Here is a 16,384-nt window from a genome sequence, read left to right as displayed (position 1 = left end):
AACATGAATGCAAATTTCGCATGTGGAAAAAGTAAGTACACCCCTACATTTATCACTACTTCAAATACCTAAAATTAGAATCAGGTGCACCAGCTCAGGTGCAAATGATTAGAACATCGTTAGAGAGGATCTTGGAGGAAACGGTCTTATTTAAACCTCAGACATTTAGTTTGGTTTGCTCTTTGTTGTTGAAGTGTGCAGTGTCACCATACCTAGATCAAAAGAGCTCTCTGAGGCCTTCAGAAAGAAGGATATGGGTGCCTACGAGTCTTGGAAGGGATTTAAAAAGATCTCCAAACAATATGAAATCAATCATTCGACTGTCCGGAAGATCATCTCCAAGTGGAGAAGAGCCCAAACAACTGCCAACTTGCTCAGGCCAGGCCGCCCCGGAAAGTTCAGCCCGAGAGCAGACCACAAGATGCTGAAAGAAGTCTCTAAGAACCCCAGAATGTCATCACAGGACCGACAGGTAGCTCTTGCCACTGTTGATGTCAAAGTGCACGAGTCTACCATTAGAAAGAGGCTGCACAAATTTGATCTACATGGGAGGTGTGCCAGGAGGAAACCTTTGCTGTCCAGAAAGAACATCTGGACAAGACTAAAGTTTGCCAATGAACACCTCGGCAAAGACCAGCACTTCTGGAACAATGTGCTCTGGACAGATGAGTCAAAGGTAGAGCTATTTGGTCACAGTACCAGAAGACATGTTTGGCGAAAACCAAAGACAGCATTTGACCACAAGAACCTGATACCAACTATAAAGCATGGTGGTGGAAATATTATGGTTTGGGGCAGCTTTGCTGCATCAAGGCCTGGGCAGCGCACCATCATAGAATCCACTATGAATTCTTCATTGTACCAGAGGGTGCTTGAGGATAATGTGAGGCCATCTGTCGGAAAGTTGAAGCTCAACCGAAGGTGGACCTTGCAACATGACAATGCCTATAAACATACCAGTAAATCCACCAAGGAATGGCTGAAAAGAAAGAAATGGAGGGTTCTGGAATGGCCAAGTCAAAGCCCGGATCCAAATCCCATCGAGAAGTTGTGGGGGGATTTGAAACGAGCTGTGCATTCAAGAAACCCTTCAAACATCGCACAGCTGAAAGAATTGTGCATGGAGGAGTGGGCAAAAATTTCTCCCAGACGATGTCAGAGACTGGTAGACAGTTATAAGAAACGCGTACTTGAGGTTGTTTCTGCCAAAGGGGGAATATTAGAGCCAAGGGTGTACTTACTTTTTCCACATGCGAAATTTGCATTTATGTTTATTTAAATTATACAATGGACTACAAAATGTAAATGTTTCATGATATTTGTTATATTATATCACCTTTATCTATCAATATTGTTGAAACGAAGATCAAATAGCTGTATGTTGAAATATGTTGAAAATGTCAAAACTTTACATGGGGTGTACTTACTTTTTCACATGACTGTGTATGCATATATATATATATGTATTTTCGGAGGTGCAAAATAGGGCGGAAGAATAATAATAAGAAAAACTCTAGCAGAAATAATAGGTTACTCTCCATTTCATGGAGAGTAAACCTAATTTAAAAAAATAGGAATAAATCGGCGAAATAGGAATAATAACAATAATGAAGAAACGTGGCGAAAACGTTCACTATTAAAATGAATGTTGAAGTCATGCCATGGCTTATATTGGATTATTAGGAGGGGCGGAAACCTTAGGGAGGTGGAGACCATTTAAATTGTCCAATAGAAAAAGGGTAAAAACAATTTGACCCTCATAGAAAGGTCAAATATTTTGTGGTCACGCCTTTTTTTTTTTTTTTGAGTTTGAGCAGAATTTCGAGCAGATTTAGGAATAAATCGGAGAAATAGGAATAATAATAATAATGAAGAAACGTGGCGAAAACGTTTGCTATTAAAATGAATGTTGAAGTAATGCCACTGCTTATATGGGATTATTAGGAGAGGCAGAGACCTTAGGGAGGCGGAGACTATTTAAATTGTCCAATAGAATTCGAGAAAGGTCAAATATTTTGTGGTCCCGCCTTTTTGGGTTTTGTTTTTTTGAGTTCGCGCTCGGAGGGTGCGATTTCAGTAATTTTAAAGACTGCCATTGGATTCCCCATATGAAACTACCTCTAGTTGTGCACCATTAAGACCTCGAAGTAGGCGCATACGGATTTGTATACCTAACGACACCACAAACAGACATTGCCTTTTATTATATAGATTGTCTTGTGGACGATTCTATTAAGACAGAGCGTCCACTGATAGTAATCTAGCTTACTTTGAGGCATTCCCAATAGATGGTGGACGATATGCGAGCAGGGGGGTTTGGGGGAGAATGCCACTTACCTTCACGGCCCCACACGCAATCTTCACCCTGTGGAAAGTAACTCACGAACGAAAACGGAATTTATGGTACAAAAAGAAATGATTTATTATTCGGAACCGGAGAACAATGGACGCAACGGAACAACTAAACCCCTCCAATGGAGGGCTCCCATACTGACTTTGATGACACAAGACAAATGGAAGGATAATAAAATAAACATTTTGTTGTGTTCTGTGGTGCGTCTTATCTGTCTGGATGTCGGGTCCGTTCGGTCACCCAGGCTCCGATGGTCACGCTCCGTCAGGGCTCACTGATCGCCACGCTCGTGCCGGTCTTGCCCGCTCAGCGGAAAGCCTCGCTCACCCGTGAACGCCAGGGAGGAGAATTGACGGCGCTTCAACGTTTCCCCAACGTCTGTCGTAGCGCAGGCAATTTGCGGATCGCAAAGGAAACTCGGGGCAGGCAGGTGGTCCAAGAACGAGAGAGATGGGTCTCACCGAGAGAAAGGCAAGGGCAGAAGGGGGGTGCAGGTAGGAAGGAAGCCAAAACGAGAAGAGTGAAATGTCGGCCAGCGAGAAAGTTTTATATCTCATTGTCTGACGTCAGCTCTCTCCCTCTGCGAACCAGTGCTTCGTTTTCTTGTGACCTTTCGCGCCTTTACACGTCACCGGCGCTTCTCCTCCAATGAGCGCGTCGCTTGTTGTGGCTCTTTCACGCCCTCCTCACTGATTGGCCGAGCGTCCTGCATCTTTGGTGTTATGTCATCGTGTGACACGTCATTGTCGGTGGCCAATCAGTGTGGCACATCCTTCATCTTCCCTACCCTCCAATCAGCGACCTGCTTCCAACTCGCCCCTCCCCCCCTGTCAATCACGAGTTTTCCTGGGCATGGCTCTCGGCCTGCCTGTTCGATGTTTGCTGCCCTGCCGGTGTTGTCAGCCCAAGTGTGTGATCGTTTGCTGTTTGTTCTTCCGGTCAGTCATTGTGACGGCGGGGGAATTTAATTAATGTGGTGCTCTATTGGGCCCAGCTAATGTATGTGATGTGTTGCCCTAAGGGACAAATGGAATGATAACTAGGTCTGACACACAGGGGAACGAGCATAATTCCGACAACTATTTATCACACGATCATCCTTGTATGATCACAGATATACACTTAATCCGACAAACCGCCGAAACAAAATTATTACAGGTGAGGATTCCCAATCACGGCAGACGAAGCACCGACCTATGCAGATCTACCTCGATCTACATATCCCCATACCCCACCCACATAACAATATATATATATATATATATATATATATAGATATATATATATATATATATATATATATATATATATATATATATATATATATAGATATATATATACATATACATATATATATATATATATATATACATACATACATACATATACATATATATATATATATATATATATATATATATATATATATATATATATATATATATAATATATATACTGTATATATCTGGTGTTGGATAATCAACCCTGGTGTTGGGCTAGCGGCTAGGGTGCCGGCGTTCGAATCCCGGTCGATTGCTGAATTAACGCCAGGGGGGTTGACTCAGCCTGTCATCCTTCCGAGGTCGGCTAATTGAGCACCAGTTCACTGGTAATTCCCTGTTTGTCGTTAAAGGCGGCAAAAAGGGTTGGCGTCAGGAAGGGCATCCGGCCGTAAAACATTGCTTCAAAAAGGGGACCAAAAAACAACAACAACCACGGTTCCCGAAAAAGGCCAACCCCCACTTTGCGGGGAAAAATGGCCTCTAAAGGTGGTTATATATATATTCGGACTTGGCATTTAATATGGAATATTTTTTTTGGGGGGGGGGAACTTACTTTTCAAGATGACTTAGAACCAAAAGTTCATTGGAATTATGTTGAAATTATTCTAGATTTTGTTAATGTGACCTTTAAAAGAAACAAAAACCACATTTGACATTTTGAAACAAATAAATTGATCCCTGAATGTGATGTGAACTGATATCGAACTCAATTCACGGACAGTACTGTGTTAAACTTCTGTGCGTTTTCCAGAAGTATCTCTTTATTTTGCACATTAGCCAATTTTTTTTTTAACAAAAACAAAAGTGAAGTTACGACTGGGATTACGGACAGTAAAATTACAGTTCAATACTTCGTGTAACCCCCACGAGCATTCAGGAGGGCACGTACACGTTGAGGCATGCTGTTCACGAGATTTGCCAAGGTTTGGACAGGAATGGCTTGCCATGCAGTGACAATAGCCTGCTGCAATTCACGCACAGAGGTCGGCTGCTGGTCCAAGTGGTCGATTTGACGCGTTAATTCTGCCCACAAGTTCTCTATCGGATTCATATCCGGGGACATGGCAGGCCACTCCATATGCTCTACACCACGGTCAGCAAGAAAGTGTTGGATCATGCGAGCACGATGAGGCCGTGCATTGTCATCTTGGAAGACAAAGTTTCCTCAAAAGGCTGCACGAGCAAATGGAAGCAATGTTTCTTCCAGAATGGCCCTGTACTTGAACTGGTTCAGGTTTCCATTCAGAACAACCAGGTCAGTTTTGCCCCCTGATTGAAAAGCAGCCCAAACGGTCACCCCACCACCTCCAGCTTGGACTCTTGGCACTATACAATCTTTGTTGTAGGCTTCATGCACTTGTCTGCGCACTCGGACGCGGCCATCTTGACGATAGACCAGAAATCTAGACTCGCCCACTGAAGATCACGTGATTCCAGTGTCCTGGCTGCCATTGACGGTGCTCTCTGGCCCACTGCAATCGGCGCTGGTGGTGTTGTCTGGTCAGGCGTGGCTTTCTCAGGGGACGCCTGGCACCATAGCCTGCTTGTACCAGTCGTTGGTTGACTAGCTTTCTGGATACAGGCACATTTGTCAGTTGCTGTCACTCAGCCCTAAGCCGATTAGCTGACTTGGTACGGCCATTGCGGACTAACCGGTGCAGCTGGCGATCATCCCTCCTTGTGGTTATGCGGGGACATCCTGGCCTCGGTATTGGAGTAGGGACACCCCTCTGAGCATTTCGTTTCAGGATCTTTGACACTTGACCTTGAGTGATGCCATACTGCCGAGCAATAGCACGCTGTTTCATGCCGTAATTTCGTAAATCCACCACTCCATGACAAACAGCATTGTCAAGTTGACGGACCATCTCCAGAGGAAGCGGCAATAACTTTTGGAGACGTGCAGCAGTTGTTTTCCACTAATACAGAACGCAAAAACCCTTGTATACCCGACTGTGAAGCCAATCATCAAATGCACCTGTCCGTACATTTTGCCACGCCACCTGTGATATAATCCTGTTGTTGACTTCTTGCTGCGACAGACGATCAGTGGCATGGTTCTTTTAACAAATAAATCACCGAAGTGTAAAAGAAACTCACCAGATTGATATACTGAGTTAAGAAAGTAAACCCGTCAAGAAAAAAAAAAAATTCCATATTAAATGCCGTCTGTATATATATATATATATATATATATATATATATATATATATATATATATATATATATATATATATATATATATACATACATACATATATATATATACATATATACATATATACATATATATATATATTGTTACAGACGCGGTTGTGGATGTTGGTTTACCGAGCGGTTTGGTATGACCGCGTCTGCACGTTTACCCGATTATACTCGAACGTTTGCCGAGTCGCGCTACGCTAAATCAATTGAGGAAAAGGACACAACGGCTGGGTTAAAATGACACGACACCAAGGGTTCAGTTCTCAAGACCTCCGGAGGAGGTTATAATATTGCGGAAGGTCAGATTACAGGGATGAGAGAGACAGCATAGTAAGGTAGGCACTTAATTACGGTCTTATAGTAGCCCCGACAGACGACAGATAAACAGGACAAAACTGACTCACACGGGGATTGATGGCAAGGAAAGCGGGTAGTCGATGGCTCAAGGTGCACCTTGGCTCAGGGACAGACTCGACCCGGTCCGGTCCAGTAGATGCGGGGAGGTCGCTCAGCGCTCGGAGGTCGCGACTTGTCGTTTCAAGCTGGGGGCGCATCTGATCTCACATCCGGTAAGTCGCTGCGTATATCCGGCGGGGAGTGACACGCCCTCGGCTCGTTAGCTCCGCCCCAGATGGAATCGGCCCGTTGCTTCTCATTGGGTGCGGGGGTTACCGGGCTCCGCCCCTGACGAGGAGCCGACAGGCAGCCCCTTCGTGGTAACCCCGTCGGCGCACATGGGTAATGGCGGCTAACCGAGCCGGAGTGAGGACGCACACTCCCCGCGCGCTGTTGTGGTAGTTGTTGTTGTTGTTGTAGTTGTAGTTGTTGTTGTTGTTGTAGTTGTTGTTGTTGTTGTTGCATGGGGAAGATGGGAGGAGGTATGGGGAGGTCCTAAACTCACTACTGGTGCCATACGATCACATTCTGGTGCAACGAAGAGTCAGAATTAATGGAAACGAGTCCTTAACTGACATAGACTAAGAATAACTAGCAAGATGTCCGAAAGTTGTCTACGTGAGATGCGGTGGACCTGGGCACGACATTTAATGGGGGAAAAAGGGGAAGGTCGGTTCTACAGAGTGTTATTTACAGGCAATGGGACTAGGGAATGGGGGATTGGGGATAGTTGGGGAGTATTGGGGAAATAGGGGAATATTTACAAGCGGATATGGAGGCCAAATGCCATATCCGCAACAATATATATATATATATATATATATATATATATATATATATATATATATATATATATATATATATATATATATATATATATATATATATATATATATATATATATATATATATATATATATATATATATATATATACTATATATATATATATATATATATATATATATATATATGTATGTATGTATGTATGTATATATACACTGCATGACCAAAAGTATGCGTACACCCGAACATCAAACATCTCATTCCAAAATCATGGGCATTAATATGGAGTTCGTTTTCCCCTTTGCTGCTGTAACAGCTTCCACTCTTCTGGGAAGGCTTTCCACTAGATGTTGGAACATTGCTGCGGGGATTTGCTTCCATTCAGCCACAAGAGCAATTGTGAGGTCGGGCACTGATGTTGGGCGATTTAGGCCTGGCTCGCAGTCGTCGTTCCAATTCATCCCAAAGGTGTTTGATGGGGTTGAGGTCAGGGCTCTGTGCAGGCCAGTCAAGGTCTTCCACACCGATCTCGCCAAACCATTTCTGTATGGACCTCGCTTTGTGCATGGGGGCATTGTCCTGCTGAAACAGGAAAGGGCCTTGCCCAAACTGTTGCCACAAAGTTGGAAGTACACAATCATCTAGAATGTCATTGTATGCTGTAGCGTTAAGATTTCCCTTCACTGGAACCAAGGGGCCGAGCCCGAACCATGAAAAACAGGCCCAGACTATTATTCCTCCTCCACCAAATTTTACAGTTGGCACTATGCATTCGGGCAGGTAGTGTTCTCCTGGCATCCACCTAAACAGCCAGAGAGAGACTCATGCCAAACCAAGATTTGTCCGTCGGATTGCCAGATGGTGAAGCGTGATTCATCACTCCAGATAATGCATTTCCACTGTTCCAGAGTTAAATGGCGGTGAGCTTTACACCACTCCAGCCAACTCTTGGCATTGCGCATGGTGATCTTTGGCTTGTGAGCGGCTGCTCGCCCATGAAAACCCATTTCATGAAGCTCCCGACGAACAGCTGTTGTGCTGACGTTGCTTCCAGAGGCAGTTTGGAACTCGGCAGTGAGTGTTGCAACCGAGGATAGACGATTTTTACTCGCTACGCGCTTCAGCACCCAGCGGTCCCGTTCTGTGAGCTTGTGTGGCCTACCACGATGCGGCTGAGCTGTTGTTGCTCCAAGACGTTTCCACTTCACAATAACATAACTTACAGTTGACCGGGGCTGATTTACTGATTGTGATGAGAATACTGATTGTGAGGAGACCTGGACTGATTTACTGACTGAATGGAGATGTATGGACTGATTTTGTTTATACATATGTCGTTGTAATTGTCATGGTACTCTTTTTGAGGCAATGTTTTTATGGCCGGATGCCCTTCCTGACGCCAACCCTTTTAGTCGCCTCTTATGACACGCAGGGATACCGTGTATCTATTCTAAACCGGGGTACACACCGGGTATATATATACATACATACATACATACATACATGATTGTATATTTTGCAAAATGTTGTCATTCACATGTGTACATTGTTATGTTGTGAAAGTGTGCAGATATCATTTGCACATAATTATGATTGTCTACATGCACACATCCCAGTGCATACACTCAAAATATATGCAAGGTCACATGTTTATATTGTGTATTACAAAGCGATTGCTTGATAATGTTGCAACAGGAAAAAGACATGATGATTGAAAATCTGCATGGTCGAATCGACGAAGCAAATAAAAAGTTATTGAAACAGGCCGAGCTCATTCAGAGTCAGGCCCGAGAACTGGAGCAGACGCGTCCTCACAGTGTGCTTCTTGACAAACTTAAGGTGAGTATGAACAAAATAACCTCCTCATTTTCTTCCTCGATGTCGTACAAGATCGTGCGACCACTTGTTCAACTTGGTGGTGTCCCGTGGAGACCAACTATCCGCTGTATACCCGAAAGAGCAACCTTCCCTTTGAATGTGCAGGCAGCAGTCCAAGATCAGCCCTTATCCCTCCCCCCCCCCTCCCCCTCCAAGGGTGAACATGACACATGCCACTAGATCGCTCTCAAAACGCCAATATTTCCTGCTATTACATCCATTTGTTTATTAGTCCCCTACCGGTGTACACCGGAGGGACTATATGTTTGCACGCCGTCCCTCCATCCGTCAGTCCGTCACGCAAAGAACAGTTTTCCGGACGTTTTTCTAAACGCTTAAAGCTAATGATTTCAAACTTGGCACATGGTTTCCTCATGATAAGTTACAGATCAAGTTCGAATTTCACGACGTTTCGATCATTTTTGACAAATCTATGGCACTTTGAACTTTGGGAATTCTGATAATTCTGATGATCCTTAACTCAGTGCCATTTTAAGTTTTAATTTCCTTTAAAAACCAATTTCTCTGCAATAATAGGACCGATTGAGATCAAATTTTCACCATAGGAGGGACTCGGTCTGTAGAATATTTTAATGGTAATTATGACGTCACAGGTCACGTGGTTCGGCCGCCATATTGTTTTTCGTGAAAACACGAAAACCCCTTTTTCTCTGCAACGGCTGAACAGATCGAGGCCAAACTTTGCAGGCAGATTCGCATACCCATGATGAACAAAAAAGTCAGCGAGCATGTCATCATGCGTCACATGGTTTCAGAGTTATAACGTTTTTAAGCATGAACCTTTAAAACCGAGCCCCTCCCTCATTTTTGATCCAATCGAGGGGAAACTTCACAGATCTGTTCAGCATGTCAGTCTACTAAAATGTCCTTTTGGAATTTGCGATAGGGCACGTGGTTTGGCAGATATCGTTAATAATTTTTGAATTTTTTTTATACAGCATCGAGGCTCGTTAAACTCATCGCTCATTAAACGAAAGTATTTTTTAAAAATGGATATCTCTTGTTTATTCTAGAGTTCTCCTCAAGCCGCACCGCGCGCCCTCAGCCTCGTCTCGCGAACGTCAACAGCGCGACACAGCACGCGCTTTCCGGAGGGGCGGAGCCAGGGCCGAGCAACATATATATACACATCGATCATTGATCGTGAACCGGAAAATATAATAAATTACTGATATTTAGCGACTCGAAAGGTTCTTTATCAACAACTTGTTTATGGTGCTTCTGCTGACCTGTCCACAAGGTGTATAAATCGAAGTCCCGAGTGCGAATCACAGGTGAGCCTGTCCTGAGGTAATTAGCGATTGGGAACGATTCAGAATCTGTGGGTGAATAACCCTTGGTAATTTCCCCAACAGTTTTCTGGACGACAGACTGCCGGTAGGGGACATGTATTGCAGCGCAATACTCAGAATGCTTGTTAATTAAAGGTCTTTATCCTGATACTGACCTTCTGAATGTGTTAATAATGTGGTACAGCATATTTTCAGGAAATTGGCCCAGGGTTTGGATACACAATTATAAGAAGCGAAATTGCTCAAAACGTAATATACGAGTATATATATATATATATATATATATATATATAAACTGTATGTATGTATATATAATGTATATATATATATATATATATATATATATATATATATATATATATATATATATATATATATATATATATATATATATATATATATATATATATATATTGTCGCGTGGACCCTTCGGTTAATACCAGGGCTGGCGGATGGACCAAACGGATTTAATTGGAGGCGATGACCAAACACGGATTTTACTATCAAACGCGGGAGGAAGAAGGAAAATGGGAGCTGTGGTAAAAGCGCGTTCCTGTGGAAGGCAAAAGAACTCAAACGGACACAGGTTTAACCAGGACTGAAAAATAATACAAGGGTTTATTTAATCAAAAGTCGGACAGGGGAACGCGATGATAAACCTAATTTCTAAATTGGGATCCCACACACCAGACTTAAGAAACAAACAAGGGATGAATTGATGAAAAGAACACGTCGTGTATTTGTGGGTGTGGTGCATCTTAACTCGTCTGTAGTCTTGCGTCCGTCGACGTCCCACGCGGCCCCCTCCGTCCGCCTCCGAGCACCACCAGGCCTCGCTCCAAGCACCACGCGTCCAACGCAGGCTGGCGAGCTCTACACACGGTCGATCTCCAACCCGAGGCACAAACTCAGAATGAAGAAATTGCAGGAGGAGAGAACGCAAGTGCGACTGCACGCTATCAGCCAAGTGAGCTCTCTCAAGAGTTGGATGTGCCAGAGAGACAAAGGGACGTGCAAGCAAGAGAGGGATGTGCCAGGTTCAGAGCCGGATGTGCAACTCTAGAGAACTCCGAAATGTCATTTGGCGCACCCCTATAACCTCGCCGCGGTGACGTCAGCCTTGGCGCGCCACCCAATCAGTGCCCTCCACTGACTCATTGACTGGAGGTTCGCGCCTACTATGCCAACCCATCACTCGTTCCCTGTAGCGTGGTGATAGCGCGTGCTACTCGAAGCCTGCCGGAGGTGTAGCTGGCGGCGGCCATCATCGGCGGTGCCCTGAACTGGCTTCCTGTCCGTTTTCTTCCAAAGTCTTGCCAGGGAAGGGAATTTAATTAATGTGTGCACTAAAGGGCCTAACTACGTGTCTACAGGTGTGCATTGCCATAAGGGACAAAGGTTTGATGACCAGGTGTGACACACAGAGGCGTTATTCTTAATCCCTATACTATCTAACACTCAAACTTCCTGGTATGTTCACAGGTATACTCTTACCCGACAAACCGCCTAAACACGCAGAACTTATTACAGGTAGATTCCCTATCACGACAGTCGGATACCTACCTACACAGATCTATCTGGCTCTAGATATTGTGCTACCCTGCCGACATAACAATATATACAGTCACGTGAAAAACTAAGTACACCCCATGTAAAGTTTTGACTTTTTCAACATATTTCAACATACAGCTATTTGATCATCTTTTCAACAATATTGGTAGATAAAGGTGATATAATATAACAAATATCATGAAACATTTACATTTTGAAGTCCATTGTATAATTTAAATAAACATAAATGCAAATTTCGCATGTGGAAAAAGTAAGTACACCCCTACATTTATCACTACTTCAAATACCTAAAATTAGAATCAGGTTCACCAGCTCAGGTGAAAATGATTAGAACATCGTTAGAGAGGATCTTGGAAGAACCTGTCTTATTTAAACCTCAGACATGTAGTTTGGTTTGCTCTTTGTTGTTGAAGTGTGCGGCGTCACCATGCCTAGATCAAAAGAGCTCTCTGAGGCCTTCAGAAAGAAGGTTATAGATGCGTACGAGTCTGGGAAGGGATTTAAAAAGATCTCCAAACAATTTGAAATCAATCATCGACTGTCAAGAAGATCATCTAGAAGTGGAGAAGATTCCAAACAACTGCCAACGTGTTCAGGCCAGGCCACCCCAGCAAGTTCAGCCTGAGAGCAGACCGTAAGATGCTGAAAGAAGTCTCTAAGAACCCCAGAATGTCATCACGGGACCTACAGGTCGCTCTTGTCACTGTTGATGTCAAAGTGCACGAGTCTACCATTAGAAAGAGGCTGCACAAATTTGATCTGCATGGGAGGTGTGCCAGGAGGAAACCTTTGCTGTCCAGAAAGAACATCTGGACAAGACTAAAGTTTGCCAATGAACACCTGGGCAAAGACCAGCACTTCTGGAAGAATGTGCTCTGGACAGATGAGTCAAAGGTAGAGCTATTTGGCCACAGTACCAGAAGACATGTTTGGCGAAAACCAAAGACAGCATTTTACCACAAGAACCTGATACCAACTGTAAAGCATGGTGGTGGAAATATTATGGTTTGGGGCAGCTTTGCTGCATCAGGGCCTGGGCAGCTCACCATCATAGAATCCACTATGAATTCTTCATTGTGCCAGAGGGTGCTTGAGGATAATGTCAGGCCATCTGTCGGAAAGTTGAAGCTCAACCGAAGGTGAACCTTGCAACATGACAATGACCCTAAACATACCAGTAAATCCACCAAGGAATGGCTGAAAAGAAAGAAATGGAGGGTTCTGGAATGGCCAAGTCGAAGCCCGGATCTAAATCCCATCGAGATGTCGTGGGGGGATTTGAAACGAGCTGTGCATGCAAGAAACCCCACAAACATCGCACAGCTGAAAGAATTTTGCATGGAGGAGTGGGCAAAAATTTCTCCCAGTCGATGTCAGAGACTGGTAGACAGTTATAAGAAACGCCTACTTGAGGTTGTTTCTGCCAAAGGGGGCAATACCACCTATTTGAGCCAAGGGTGTACTTACTTTTTCCACATGCGAAATTTGCATTTATGTTTATTTAAATTATATAATGGACTACAAAATGTAAATGTTTCATGATATTTGTTATATCACCTTTATCTATCAATATTGTTGAAATGAAGATCAAACAGCTGAATGTTGAAACATGTTGAAAAAGTCAAAACTTTACATGGGGTGTACTTACTTTTCACGTGACTGTATACTTGTGGGGTCACCCTTAGGGATCCCAAGGGCATGGACGTTTGTGACATTTCGACATTCGTGTGTGACATTCAGTTTCAAAAAATGGTTACTGCCAATTTATCAGATGCACAAATGATGTAATCTACACAATGTATTTCCTTCTGATAACATGTGAATGCATGTGTGTGCACAGCCACATACACACACACACACATATATATATACACACACACACACACACACACACACACACATACATGCACACGCGCATGCACATACATACACACACACACACACACACATACACACACACACGTACACACACATGTACACACACATGTACACCCACACACACACACACACACACACATATATATATATATATACACACACATATATATACACACACACACACACTCTCACACACACACACACACACACACACACACACACACACACACACACACACACACACACACACACACACCTATATATATATATATATATTTATATATATTGTTGTGGATCTCAGCGCCGGCCTTCTCCCCTTACCAAGGGGGGATTAGTCCCCTTGTCTTTGACTGACCAGGCGTGACCCGAGGCCTATGACGTCCTTTCCGGACAGCGCTAAATAGGGTTGTAGGACCAGATTCGCTATTACCTAAGTACTAGCGCTGCCCTGAAACGAGGAGATAAGCCTCGCACGAATCACGTGTGTTGGTGGATACGCCGAGTGGTAGCGAACACGTGATCCGAGCCGTTATCAATTACTAGACCCCGATCCAAGCGGTTCCTATTCGTGCCACGCTTACCCAATGGAGAAATCACAGAAGCGGTCGAATTGGGAAGAACGGAATTTATTCACACTATTTACAATGATGAGAAGAAGCAGAGACACAGGGCAATCCTTAAGAACAGTCTTAACTTAATACCCCAGACAAACGGGCCCGTCTCACACACAGACACTCACACGGGGATTGCAGATGAAGGTCAGCACGTCCAGGGATGGAGGGCACGTCCACGGATGGTCAGCTCTCTCCGGTCCCCAGCTCGTACTGCAAAGCTGGATAGTAGAGACGGCAGGAGCTCTCCGCGTGTCATCGGGGCACACGGGATAATACGGGGCGAACGTTAGGGGCTGGGCTCTGGCGGTTAACACTGGCGGCTATTGCTGCGTTCACTCGCGTGGCTGCGTACGTCACAGGCGAATAGCTTCGAAGCGCTAACACAATGAAGTGCTTGCAACGCGCTCCTTTCCCAACAAGCCCTTCAACAAGTCCTCTCCCTCCGTGAGTCCTGGCAACGAGTCCTCCGAGTCCTCTGACAAAGCGCAATTCCTTCCAGTCCTCTCTCATAAGTCCTTGGCTTCAGTCCTGTTCAAGGGCTTTGTGCACTGGCTTTTATAGGCACGCCTTGCGAACCTTCTAGCACTTGCCAGACGCACCTTACCACGCCCTATCACGCCATGCCCTTAGAGCCCTGGTTAGCTGGTGGCCCTTACCGTCATCGCCTCTGATGCGCTCCTTGACGCTGCCCCACTCCGACCCCGCGCTCCTCCCTCTTCTCAGGCCTACCTCGTGTTACTTGACTAGTTCGAGCGAACAAAGGGCAGCGAATGCTGCTGGCAGCCAAAGCGTAACAAACTGCTGCGGGTAGCCCAAAGCGTAACAAAATGAGGGATCAGCCAAATGGGGCGCGGGATCAATTATGCCTGTAGGTGGAATTGGAGGGTGGCGCAAAAATGAAGGGACCTAAACTCATCTCTTTACACAACGCAGATGTTACTAGGGGAAATGGCCTAGACTCACACATACTATGACATAACTAATACTCTAAGTGGGCCTACGTGTTGCTCGTGGACTAACTATGGGGGGCAAACCTTTAGCCTTTAATGATGTCATATGTACAAATCTCAAAACCGTAGCACTGCCCCCCCCCCCCCCCTCCTTCGCCAGGCTCGTCCCCGAGCCGAACCCACACAGGTGAGAATGACCGGTTTTGAGCAAGGTTCAGGACTACTCTTTAAATTTCGTGTGACACTTAGATGTGGTTCCCCTCTACAGTTAACACCCTGTATGCGACAGTTTTACAACACTAGATATGTCCCACCTACTGCGTTGTGTACTAACTAACAGACTCACACTCACAGCTAACCGAATTGCAGAAAGAATTCTCAATCTAAACATAAAGCCGGTGGGGAGCATGTTATTTACAAGACTAACTAATTATTTACATCTCTATAACCCAGGACCTGTTCTTTTGTGGGAAAGAAATTTTGGAGGAGAGAAACAACAATGCAATGCACCAATCCACCAATATAAAAGAATGCACAAAAATGCACAAAAATACACAATCACCAAAATGCACATGTCATATTTAAATGGCACATTTGCTGCTTGGCTGCTGCTTGGCTGCTGCATTTCACGTCTTCCTGCTTCGTCTTTGGTGTGCCATAATAAAACTTGAAGTCTTCTTTCCTGACACACCGGGATAAAATGCACAAACCGTGTCCGTTTTTATTTGCAGGGCCAATCTTAGGTGGTCCGTCTGCGTGACATTGACGCCACTTAGAACCAGTGGTCCGCAGGTGCAAGGTAACGCTTGCAGCAATTGTCTGCTCAGCAAAGATGCCAGGCCACAGGACATGTGGTCCATTAGGTGTATTGGTGCAGCAACAGGTAGCAGGAGTACCGCACAAGTGTAGCAACGTGCCGCAGCACAGCTCAGTGTTCCTGCACACTCCCCTCAAAAAATGTGTCCATGGGTGGGGAGGAAGACAAAGCAGAGTTAGCGTAGGAAAGGGCGCAAAGGTACACACAATACAAGGCAATGAAACATGAGGGGCGCAGGAGAGCAAGCAGAGAAAGCTTGTCCCTAGCCATTCGTAACCCCCCGTGTCAGCCTACACTACCCTTGCCCCTCCCTGTATTTACAATTTACAAATCCGTCGCT

At 44.6% G+C, this 16,384-nt stretch overlaps 1 protein-coding gene across 1 annotated transcript in view; it reads left to right on the top strand.

Annotated features, from left to right (window-relative positions):
- The window catches only part of LOC137422447 (uncharacterized), a 106,077-nt gene that overhangs the window by 21,399 nt on the left and 68,294 nt on the right, over positions 1-16,384 (top strand). The window contains exon 5 of the mRNA XM_078772845.1: positions 8,718-8,861. Coding sequence (XP_078628971.1) covers positions 8,718-8,861 — 144 coding nt within the window. The remainder of the gene's footprint in view (positions 1-8,717; positions 8,862-16,384) is intronic.

Source organism: Myxine glutinosa, chromosome 2 (genome assembly GCF_964187855.1).
Source record: "Myxine glutinosa chromosome 2, kmMyxGlut1.1, whole genome shotgun sequence".
Lineage (NCBI taxonomy): Eukaryota > Metazoa > Chordata > Myxini > Myxiniformes > Myxinidae > Myxine > Myxine glutinosa.
The sequence above is the reverse complement of the archived record's forward strand: the minus strand, read 5'-3'. Positions and strand labels throughout refer to the sequence as shown.